The 11,967-nt window shown below is 35.1% G+C and overlaps 1 protein-coding gene across 2 annotated transcripts; it reads left to right on the top strand.

Annotated features, from left to right (window-relative positions):
* Positions 1 to 3,763: 3,763 nt before the first annotated feature.
* On the top strand, positions 3,764 to 10,715 carry LOC110717519 (probable alpha,alpha-trehalose-phosphate synthase [UDP-forming] 7). Of its 2 annotated transcripts, none has more exons than XM_021896241.1 (4): positions 3,764 to 4,028; positions 4,230 to 6,327; positions 6,413 to 6,686; positions 9,710 to 10,715. In XM_021896241.1, exons 2-4 carry the CDS (start codon positions 4,340 to 4,342, stop codon positions 10,019 to 10,021), a joined length of 2,574 nt encoding a protein of 857 aa, XP_021751933.1. In that variant the 5' UTR covers positions 3,764 to 4,028; positions 4,230 to 4,339; the 3' UTR covers positions 10,022 to 10,715. The 2 variants fall into 2 exon arrangements, with proteins under 2 accessions (XP_021751933.1, XP_021751931.1); XM_021896239.1 differs by having other exon boundaries at positions 3,765 to 4,028; positions 4,218 to 6,327.
* Positions 10,716 to 11,967: the final 1,252 nt, after the last annotated feature.

The raw sequence follows: 11,967 nt of genomic DNA, 5'->3' as shown, positions 1-11,967 counted from the left end.
TTTTATCAATTTTATTTGTGACTTATGAGTGTCAAACTCATTCGAAACCTCTTAGGAGGTGTTTGGTTCAACATATGACATCAAACATGCAAATAATGCAGGCCAATGAATTGAAATAGTTTGAATATAAAAAGGTGCTCTGTTGCTCTTAATGTGCCTACATTGTGCCAAAGTGTATGAAACGAAGAGCTATAATTGTCCTAACAAAATTGTGGATACCAACTAGCTTAGTTGATTAAAACATTGAAGGTGGTATCCAAAATTTGGATCCAAATCCTTCTACATTACTGCCCTTGCGGCTTTTTTGACACACAAAATAAATATAGTACTTCGTATTAAACATAGTATGAATTAAATGAACTATCGGTCTTTCACACACAATATAAACTAACTAAATGCATTCTTCCTTAATAGATACATCTATAAATTATTGTCCTCTCAATTATTGAAAGATTCAACCATATATAATGCATATTAATAAGCTAAATACAAGTTTCTCAACATAAGAAACGTTGTATGTTTCTCAAGATAGATTTTCATCTATTTGGTCAAACAAGCAAGGTTTACTTTCGTCTATTTAACAAAACGGGGGATTAACACTATTGACTATATTCCCACTGTTCTCTCTTCGAAAATGGAGGTTGAGAAATTCTTCTAAAATGGAGGAAAGCTCACAAACAATGACAAATAGCTACCATTTCGGGTTAACTATGCCCTTAAATTATATACGGAGTATTTTCTTTTAGGGGTTTTCGTTAAATGGTGGTGTTGAGGTTAGGGTTTGTTGTGGTGTTGGTGGTGTTGAGTATAGTGTTTGTTATGGAGTTGAGGTTCGTTCATCATTAATGATGAGAAAGGTTGAAGACGATGAATAAGGTTGAAAAAGGACGATGAAGAAAGTTGAAGCAATGGAAGGAAATGGACGAAGACGGAGCAAGAGGCCAAAGTCAACCAACAAAAAACAATAAAATATTGACAAAGTTGCTATTATTTACCACTTTTGTAGTTTTGCCATTTGAGAAAGAAACATCCCTTGTTTCTTGATTGAAAAACCGGGGCTCCCTCATATTTATATTGCAAATTCATTTTAATAACTATTAATATTTTCATAAATTCTTGATAGATTACCCTTTTTATGTATACACCATGCCCCGACAAAAAGCTAGTTGAATAAAATGTATACATATAAACTGTGTATTTATTAAGGTATGAGTATTTTTTAAAGCAAACTCAACCCTCAATAAGTAAATTTGTCACTTTCTTACCAACATCAATGATTTATTATGTATTATATGCATGCACATTTAATTTATATTTTTCATTATCAAAGTATATAAATTGCACAATTATTTATGTTTTCTACCATTACAAAGTACTTCGTATATTATCTACCTCTATTTGTTCCCAAATTTCGTCGGTAGGTTTCACATTGAACTATGAAAACTTCAATTCCCGTTTTATTTTTTTCAAATTAGTAGGTTGAGTTTAACTAGGCTTTTAAAAAAACTTTTTTTTTGCTAAACAACCAAAACACTTATTTGATAGAGTCAACCCTTTAAATTGGTCAAATCTTTTTTTTTTATTATTATTATTTTATAATCAAGACAAGGCCTTAATTGAGAAAGTGATTTGGATTCATATGGGTTTAGGGTTCGTCATCAACTCTACGATCAAAACATTAGCGCAGATTACGAAGGTCTCTATTTGGAAAGATGCAAAGACATCGAAAATCACTGTTCGTGTCAAGTTTGAAGCGATAGAGTGTGAGTTATGCTCGATATGTAAAATAATTATGATTTTGATTGTAAAAGTTATGTTATTTTCTCTAGATTTGTGGTTTACAAATCTTTATTATTATTGTAGATGTCGTATGACTATTATTAATGATAATATTCTTCTTCATGTAAAAAAAAAAGATACTCCCTCCATTTTTTTTATAGGCTAGAGATGAGATTGCGCGGAGTTTTAGGTGGTTTAATAATAAAATAAGATGTTAGTGGGGTGGATAAGGTTAGTATTTTATTGAAAAGTAAAGTGGTGTGAGAAGGAATGAGGACCATTGGAGGAGTGAGAAATGATAAAGTAAAAAAGAGTGGGGACATTAGTGGGTACATATATACTCCCTCCGTCCCAATATATAGTTCTTATTTGTGTTTCTTCACGGTATTTAAGAAATGTGAGGAGAAAGTGGATGGAGTACATTAAAAGTGGAAAAAAGTTAGACAAAAATACAAGGCGAATTGATAATTTAAGGGGGAAAAAGTGAAAAGTTCAATCATAGACAAAAGTTAGAAAGAGAAATTGGAAAAAAAATACATGAAAAGTGGATAATTTAAGGGTATATTAGAAAGTTCAATAAATAAAGTTAAAAATAATGAGGGCATAATGATCTTTATATACTATCCAAAAATAGAAATAGGAACAACATTTTAGATCTCCAAAATAGAAAATCAAAACTATAATATGGGACGGAGGGAGTATTATTAAACTGTAAGATATTTCCAAAAACGGAACTCTAGCTTATTATTAAAAATAGACGAAAATAATAACTCTAGCTTATAAAAAAAAAAAACCGGAGGGAGTATTTATGGTAGAAACTTAACTCCAATGTTTGTATTACCAACTGGTATGAATTCTCCATAATGTACAACTATGTCTTGTACATGGGGAAAAAACTAGGTCTTGCACACAATTGCATGCATAAAAACGCTAGCTTGAACTAGTATAAATTTGAGTCTTTATTGATATCTATGTTACTTGAACGCGGGTACCCATGTCTGACTTAACTATTTTTGTGGAAAAATTCCATAAGTTTGAGCTAAGTAAGTTGTCCAAGTGTTATATAGTATAACTTATACCCAATTTGATCTAAGTATTTGAGGTAAAATGAAGAGTTTGATCAATGTAGATTGAAACTTATTGTTTCTTACTTGATCATCAATTATTCATTTATTCCTTATATCCTCTCTTTTTATTAATTTATAATGATAATAAAATGTATGACTTGATGTTTAGAGACACTAGAGTAATGCCCTAATAATCACACGAATAAGCTAGACTATTAACAAGATAGTATCAGTGCCCCACCCAACAGGAAAAAATTGTAAATTTGTGGCCAAAGCAAGTGAAAGCATGACTCTTCTAAAAAAAAAGAACCATGACATATGAAATCAAGTAACTCACTATCAAAAGACATGACCTAAGTTGTGTTATTTACGATTCTTAGTTTTGGATATGACTATATGAGCTACCCAATACAATACATGCATAGCTATTTGTGTTGTATTTGAGTTGAACATGCCATTTATAAAAGCACAATTAAATTGCGCTAAAGTGTGTAACCCGTGGTGCAAATTTGAGATAGGTTTAAATGGATGATTCATCTTTCGACTTCCTTACTACCCCATTATTTTTTTCTATAAAATTAACAAGGACATGAAGGAGTGAAGGACTACATGTTTTGCATATCTAGAGTACGTCATAAATTGCCGTCTTTGACCATTACGTTACGCGTGCTTCTGGAAGAAAAAAAAAAAAAAAAAAACACTCCCTACCTTAAAATTAAATAACAATAATAAAAAAAAGCGATGACGTGGCGAAGACGCGAGTGCGACTAAAAGATGGGCCCAACAACCCAAGAACACAATTTAAAGCGCGTGACATAATGACGATTCAACTTTGCCAGCTGGACTTCCGGACCAGTCAAGCTGGCCAACCTTATCCTCTTTCGTTTTCCATTTCTTTATTCATTTTCATTTTTTTTAATCTCCTCAAAATCACCTGTTTTCTTCATTTTCCGTCACTATATTCTAAAAGCAACTCTTTTTCCTCATTTCTTTTTTCTGGATATAATAATTCAACAACAAAATTAAATTTATTTAATCCAAATTTAATAACAAAACTTTGGGGCTCTTTGCTAAACAAAGAACAAACCCTAGATCTGTTATTTCTGCAATTTTAGGATTTTTTTCATCTTCTTTTTCGTTTGTTTTGCAATCGTTTTAGATCTTCTGGATATTATCGCCAAGGTCAGTATTTAATTTCTTCATTTTTGGTGTTGATTTTTGTTGCATTTGATGTAATTTTGTTTCAATTTCTTCAGATTTTTGTTGATTTTTTATTTGAGCTTGTCTTTTGGATCATTTTTGGAAGAAATGAGATTTGATGAATGAATTTGAATGTTTCTTAAATTGGATATTAATTTGGATTTTGTGTAGTTGTGTATATAGGAAGCGGTATTGGAATTTGGGGGAAAGATATTTGTAGTTGTTACTCTTGTTAGTGGATTGATTTGAAGGAAGAGAGAGAAAGAACCAATTCGTAAAAAAGGGGGAACAAAATGATGTCAAGATCGTATACCAATCTATTAGATCTAGCTTCGGGGAATTTTCCTGCGATGGGGTTGGGACGGGAGAAAAAGCGGCTTCCGAGGGTGATGACGGTGGCGGGAGTGATATCGGAGCTAGACGATGATCAGGCGAATAGTGTATCGTCTGATGTACCGTCTTCGATTGTACAAGACCGTGTGATCATTGTAGCGAATCAGCTACCGGTGAGGGCAAAGAGGAGGCCGGATAATAAGGGGTGGAGTTTTAGTTGGGACGAGGATTCGTTACTGTTGCATTTGAAGCATGGGTTGCCTGAGGAAATGGAGGTTTTGTATGTTGGGTCTTTGAAGGTGGAAGTGGACTTGGATGAACAAGATGATGTTTCACAGATTTTGTTGGAGAAGTTTAAATGTGTACCGGCTTTCTTGCCCCCGGATATTCATACCAAGTTTTACCATGGGTTTTGCAAGCATCATTTATGGCCTCTATTCCATTATATGCTTCCCTTTTCGGCTAGTCATGGTGGGCGCTTTGATCGGTCATTGTGGGAAGCTTATGTGGCTGCCAATAAAATTTTCTCTCAGAGGGTGATTGAGGTTATTGACCCTGAGGATGACTATGTCTGGATTCATGATTACCATCTGATGGTCTTGCCAACTTTCTTGAGAAGACGATTCATCAAATTGAGGATGGGATTCTTTCTTCACAGCCCGTTTCCTTCTTCAGAGATTTACAGGACTTTGCCTGTGAGGGAAGAGATCCTTAAGGCATTGCTTAATGCTGACCTTATTGGATTCCATACCTTTGACTATGCTCGTCATTTTCTGTCTTGTTGCAGTCGGATGTTAGGCCTGGAGTATAAATCGAAGAGGGGATATATTGGATTAGAATATTATGGTAGGACTGTAGGAATAAAAATTATGCCAGTTGGGATCCATATGGGGCAGATTGAGTCGGTTTTGAGGCTTGCAGATAAAGAGTGGAGATTGAAGGAGCTCAAACAGCAATTCGAAGGGAAGACTGTGCTGCTTGGTGTTGATGATATGGATATTTTTAAAGGGGTCAACTTGAAGCTTTTAGCTATGGAGCAAATGTTGAAGCTACACCCAAAGTGGCAGGGAAAAGCAGTTATGGTTCAGATTGCAAATCCCTCCAGGGGAAAAGGGAAGGATCTTGAAGAGATTCAGACTGAAATTGAAGCTAGCTGTAAGAGAATTAATGAAACCTTTGGACGTCCTGGTTACGAACCCATTGTTTTTATCGATAGACCTGTTTCCCTGAGTGAAAGAGCTGCATATTATACTGTTGCTGAGTGTGTAGTTGTCACTGCAGTCAGGGATGGAATGAACCTCACTCCGTATGAGTACATTGTCTGCAGGCAAGGGGTTTCTGAATCTTCGTCTGGTTCGTCATCTAGTAGCCCCAATAAGAGTATGTTGGTCGTGTCAGAATTCATAGGCTGTTCTCCTTCTCTGAGTGGTGCTATCCGGACAAACCCATGGAATGTGGATGCAACAGCTGAGGCTATGAATGAGGCTATCTCTATGAATGATGCTGAGAAGCAGCTACGCCACGAGAAGCATTACAGATATGTTTGCACGCATGATGTGGCATTCTGGTCAAGAAGCTTTTTCCAAGATCTTGAGAGGACCTGCAGGGACCATTTCAGGCGACGCTGCTGGGGAATTGGGTTGGGTTTTGGTTTTAGGGTAGTGGCACTTGATCCTAATTTCAGAAAGTTGACCATTGATGCTATAGTCTCAGCATTCTCTAGGTCTAAAAGCAGGGCCATTCTATTGGATTATGATGGCACTATGATGCCTCAGACATCCATTGACAAGAAGCCCAGTCAAGAGGTGATAAGTATCATTAACTTGTTGTCTGCAGATCCCAGAAACACTGTTTTTATTGTAAGTGGGAGAGGAAAAGATAGCTTAGGAAAATGGTTTTCACCTTGCAAAAAGGTTGGCATTGCAGCTGAACATGGATACTTTATGAGGTACCGATATTGCACCTGTGTGTAGCAATGATTGTGTGTTTTCTTGTGCTTCTTTTACTAATGCATTTATATGATACTTGGTTAGATGGAGTGCTGAAGATGAATGGGAAATGTGCGGTCAGAATTGTGATTTTGGATGGGTACAGATAGCTGAACCTGTCATGAAGCTTTATACAGAAGCAACAGATGGTTCGTTTATCGAAACTAAGGAGAGTGCCTTGGTCTGGCATTATAGAGATGCTGACCCAGGTTTTGGATCTTGTCAAGCAAAGGAGATGTTAGATCATCTAGAAAGTGTTTTAGCAAATGAGCCTGTTTCTGTAAAAAGTGGCCAGCATATTGTTGAAGTCAAGCCTCAGGTATCTTCTTTGCTTTAACTTATTGTCAATTTCATATTTCTGTTCAACTTTATAATGACATCTGCTTTTGATGATTTACTATAAGAATTGTTCAACTCCATAAACTTGTTAGCTAATAATGGAAAGATGTATTGGCAAAAATTGTGCCAGTCAGACGTAAGTTGGGAATAGATTATGACATAATTTAAGCATTTAAAGTCATTAAGGTGTATAGTGGAGATCTAGTTGTGTGTTGAAAACTTTGGAAGTCAGCAGCAATGAAGTTGCTGTATTAGCCTTTTTGCCCATATTTTGCTTATACTTCATATTCAGATATTGGAAAACAAGGTTTCAAGGGAAAAAGAAAGGAATGATCTAGATCCTCTTATTGCATACGGAGTATATGATTGAAGTGGAATCAGTTTTCCCTCTTGGATTATAGGTGGCATGGAAAATTTTAAATCCCTTCATTGTTGTTTAGAATCCCCCTTTACACATATATATGATGAAGCACTAGTTTAATATATAAGAAACTGTATAAACCCACCAAAATGCTCATTACAGGCTTAAATTATTTTATTATGCTATTGCTGTATCCATATGACCAACGTAATGTGAATTTATGTACTTAATATCAGTGACATAAACCCTTGCTGTTTTGTGACTATCATCTCCCTAAACAAAATCTCTCAGTTTATTCAGAGGTATTTTGAACAAAATCATCTTTAGGCAACGTGTTTACTTAGATTTTTTGCAAGTCAACGATAATGCTGTTGCATTTGAATCCTTATGTTAGATCTTTGTACATGGTTGATTTCTCCAACACTTAGTTCCCTATTCTTGGCTATACTTGCTTATGCTTAACACAAATAACCAGCATATTCAGGGTACAATGATGAAATTCATATCTATTTAACACTTAATGAAATTTGCAAAAGTCTCTTTTATCTAGATATTTTCTCTAGTGAATGCTCACAATTTACAGTAGAGTGGGTTCCGTGAACAATATATTTCTCATTTTTTTTTTTTAAATGAACTGTACTATGCATTCCCTTCTATAGCCATATGAGTGGCTACTTTATTCCATGCATGGTCCTCAGTATAGGTCAACCTTCCATTAGAGATTTTATTATTGGAACTAGTAATCAAGGGTTCAAGGATAAATAAGGGAGTCAAATCCAATATCATTTATAGGATTTTCTTAATTTCCTCATAAAAATTGATTTGAGAGGATCACACATAATCACCATTAGTTATCTCTTGAGTGTTTGAACTTTTAGGAATAGCTTTAATTTGCTGGTAAGTTTAGATAACTTGTATGGTAATATCTAAAGGTTTGTAGCTCTGTTTATCTACACACTTACACTGACAATCTAAGTTTAATTCGTAATCGTATTTGGATGAATACATGAATTGATTTAATTTCCTATGCTCTCTTGTAGTGAATTGAACTATTAGAATACCTTTTCTTGTTATTTTGTTCTATTGATTTGAACATTCAAATAGTTTTGAATTATTGAATAAAGTGTTCTACAAGTATTTTGTAGTACAAACAAAATCTTAATACTATGTATATGTATAAATTCATAGGATTCTTCTGCATTCTTTAATTGTACAATATACCTCGTAAATATCAATTTCAAAATTTTGGGTTTTGTACAGTGAACTGAATGCTGAATGATACAATATACAACATAACAAGATTAACAACGCATCAACAACATTTGACATATTACAACAAAACAAATATATAAAACAAACTAGGTAGTCAAACCCTTCTGCCACATTTATTACCAATTGAAAGTAAAAAACACATTTTGTTTTGTATTATTTATTTTGTTCCTTGTGCATGAAAATTTAGGCGTATATGTCGTACAAACTTAGAACTGAGGGTTTTCATCTAAAATTTCCAACATTATATACCTCCTCTATTCCAAAAATATTGCAACAAGGATGAAATTACGCATCCCAAAGCACATTTTATATGCTAAATATCTATAATTATATAAGAGTAAAAATTATAAAAAGTTGATAATATGAAAGTATTTTACGAGACGAATCTAACATGATCCTGCATGACTATATTTTACCTTACGTATAAATCATAATATGTGGTCAAACAAGCATGATGAATAGTCTAAAAGTCCGGTTGTTGCAATATTACTAAAATGGAGGAAGTATAAATATACTTAGTATAATGCCAATATTATTCTAAACTCAAACTCTATCAAAGTCGCTATCATTATCTTAAATCGTTTATGCTGCATGCCTTGATGACGTGCTCTGTTTTTTTGGAATGTTGCTCTGTGTGCTGTGCTATGCTGTGTGTGTGTGTGTGAGAGAGAGAGAGAGAGAGAGAGAGAGAGAGAGATTAATCTGTTGTTCAAAGATAAAAATAAGCTAAGAAATAGCAACACACATAAACAAGAAATGTAGATGAGGAAAATAAAAGGGAAAATAACAACACACATAATCAAGTCTTTAGGAGAAAGGGGATGGGGGAGAGGGAGAGATATTTGGGGTTAGAGATGGAACAGGATCTGCTGGACATGGAGACCAGTCTTGGTAAGGGAGGAGAAGAAGAGGTGGATGACTGGGAAAGTGGGAACTGGGCTAGGGTTGAGTTAGTGCCTTTGTGGCTGAGGGATTTGAAATGAGGAGCTTGGGCAACAGTGTGGGTTGCTGGGGAATCTACTTAGAAAGACTTTGTGGGGAAAAGCTGGAGTTATTTATTAACAAACAGTAAACTATCTAAGGGAGAGAGATTGCTTTTCCCGCATCAAATGCTAAATGGCTCTTGGTTGTATCTTCTTCATACTTTGCTATGTTGTGGCTATGATTACCTTAATTAGGGTACTTGGTACTTTTTACTTTTTATTACTCATAAATGCTATTTTCATGTTGGAACATCCAACACTTTGTACTTCTGTGTAATATACTAATATGTGATAGAATATAATGTTAAGATGTTGCAATATGAAGTTCATGTAATCCACTAATGGTTTTTCAATGTTTGACTTTTTTTTTTTTTTTACTTCTTTCAGGGTGTAAGTAAAGGTTTAGTCGCGGAGAAGATATTCACCAAAATGGCTGAGAGTGGAAAGCATGCTGATTTCGTTTGCTGTGTTGGAGATGATAGATCTGATGAAGACATGTTTGAGATCATTGGGAGTGCGATAAACAGTGGTATACTGTCAGCAAATACGTCAGTATACGCTTGTACAGTCGGACAAAAGCCGAGCAAAGCAAAATATTATTTGGATGATACTGCTGAAGTCATAACCATGCTTGATGCCCTTGCTGAAGTTTCAGACCCTTTAACGTCAAGTGACGATGAGACAGGAAGCCCCTCTTGATAGTTGCTTCAGTTATTGTTCAAGTAAATATTGCTTTAGTCTTCAAAATAGCATAACTCAAGGATTTCCTTTCTTGCCTGATACCTCTGGGACCAAGTTGGTTCATACCCTACTGGGAGATCCAGAAAATGTCTGAAATTGAATCTGGCTGAACAATTGAGGTGGGGGATGGGTCTTTTGAGAACTTTTTTTCCGGATTGCCTAAAGGTATACGCAATTGATATTTTCATGCTTGGAAAAGGCTGATTAGGATTGGCAAGTGGGGGACTTTGCTGCGTCAAATGTACATAGAGAGGCTCACCAGGCTTTGCCATTGGATCCGTTCTGAAATTTGTCGTGTAAGAGTTGCTTTGTTCCATTAACTGCCTGGTTGGTGATTGACTCGTACAAGTATTGAAGTCAGATGTCTGGCAAGAACATAACGGGTTGGCTTGTAACTTGCCACATTGAGTTGTGGGTATAGATGTTTTAGCAATTGTTCTTTGCCTCACCCCTCTATTCTGAGAGAGTGAATTCATTTTATGTTTACCTGACAATGTTGAATTCTTTACTAGGTGTACTCCATAGGCAATTGTTTGGGCTGCTGATTATATTTTAAAATGCCAGAATAGGAGTGTTACTCATTCTTTATTAAAATTCCTTCAAGATGTGAAGCAGCAAAAGACTGCTGCATATAATGATTCTGCTTTCGGTACATCCATAGTCCGTAGTATTAAAATTTTCAGACCCTTCAGTGATTGCAATGTATATTAAGGCTTGCAATTGCTCTTTTAAGTTGGAAGTCCGAATCTCGGAATTTTGTACACTAGGAGTGCATTTTGTACCCATGGTTGCTCCCTAGGCATTTGGTGGTGGCATGGAGGCACATATTGAATTGCAGGCGCAATATTTTGTTTCCAGTTAAGTGCTGAGCAGAAATTGACGGAGTTGCATGATACTGAACATATCGCACTACATTGGTTTCAATTCAACTGTTTAAGAAAGAGTTCAACATATATCAAAGCACCGAGACGTGGTGCTAACATTGGTTCCAATCAACTGTTTAAAAGTCCATTTATCAAAGCATCAAGACGAGATGCTACCGCCTATCGGCCTTCACTTGTATCATTCACAGACCTATGGCGACGAACCCTGAACTTCCAGTGTTGAATCTGAAAGAGTTTTGAAGGATGATTGTTTTATGGGTTTGTTTCCCTAGATTAGCTCTAAATGGTTTGAGTAGGTGTGCCTTTAATTGCTGATGAGCACAACCAAGCAATCTAAGATACGATATGCCATATGTTGACAAAAATAGATACTAAGCATTACTTTTAACAACCATTTTTATAAAGAGCGTTTAAAGTGTAATTAGACAACGATTCTTCTGACTTGGACTGTGAGTCTTTTGAGAAATCTTGAACTAGAAGATGAAAAAGGGGCGAAATTGGATCTGTTTGGTAAAATATTGGTTAATTTACAATATCTATCTTACCCAAAAAAATTAATAATAATTACTTTGTTGATGACTAAAGTTTCAAACCTCAATAAAAGTTGGGGGGTTAGAGTGTACTCAAGTAATTAGAGGCAGAAATTGTGTGTGCTCATTTGTTTGTTAATTTTATTTTTCCTCGATTACATCTTTTGTACTATCAAGTAAAATGTTACTCCATAGTTTTACCATCACTTTATTATAATAAAATTGCTTACATTACTCTAATGTACCAAAATAACAAATAGATTCCAACACAATTTGCCGGCTTGAATATGTGATTAATGTCTTGATCCTCCGGGTTAACATACAGAGCAAATGAATATGTAATTAATGTCTTCGAGGCAAATTTGTTTGATCCCCCGGGTTAACATACAGAGCAAATCAATATCACAACCATATATTTTTAACATCTAAGACTTTATTTTGTATAACATACACTTCGTACATAGTTGAGATCAATTGGATTAAGTTTCCC

The sequence above is a fragment of the Chenopodium quinoa genome, unplaced genomic scaffold (genome assembly GCF_001683475.1).
Source record: "Chenopodium quinoa cultivar QQ74 unplaced genomic scaffold, ASM168347v1, whole genome shotgun sequence".
NCBI classification, from domain to species: Eukaryota; Viridiplantae; Streptophyta; class Magnoliopsida; order Caryophyllales; family Amaranthaceae; genus Chenopodium; species Chenopodium quinoa.
Note: the sequence above shows the minus strand (reverse complement) of the source record. Positions and strands in the feature narration are given on the sequence as shown.

What these genes read in the sequence shown, in the direction of transcription:
- LOC110717519 (XM_021896241.1), top strand. Translation starts at nt 4,340, where the DNA reads ATGATGTCAAGATCGTATACCAATCTATTAGATCTAGCTTCGGGGAAT. An exon ending in GAACATGGATACTTTATGAG is followed by an intron (nt 6,328 to 6,412) that starts GTACCGATATTG and finishes ATACTTGGTTAG; the next exon opens with ATGGAGTGCTGAAGATGAAT. An exon ending in TTGTTGAAGTCAAGCCTCAG is followed by an intron (nt 6,687 to 9,709) that starts GTATCTTCTTTG and finishes TACTTCTTTCAG; the next exon opens with GGTGTAAGTAAAGGTTTAGT.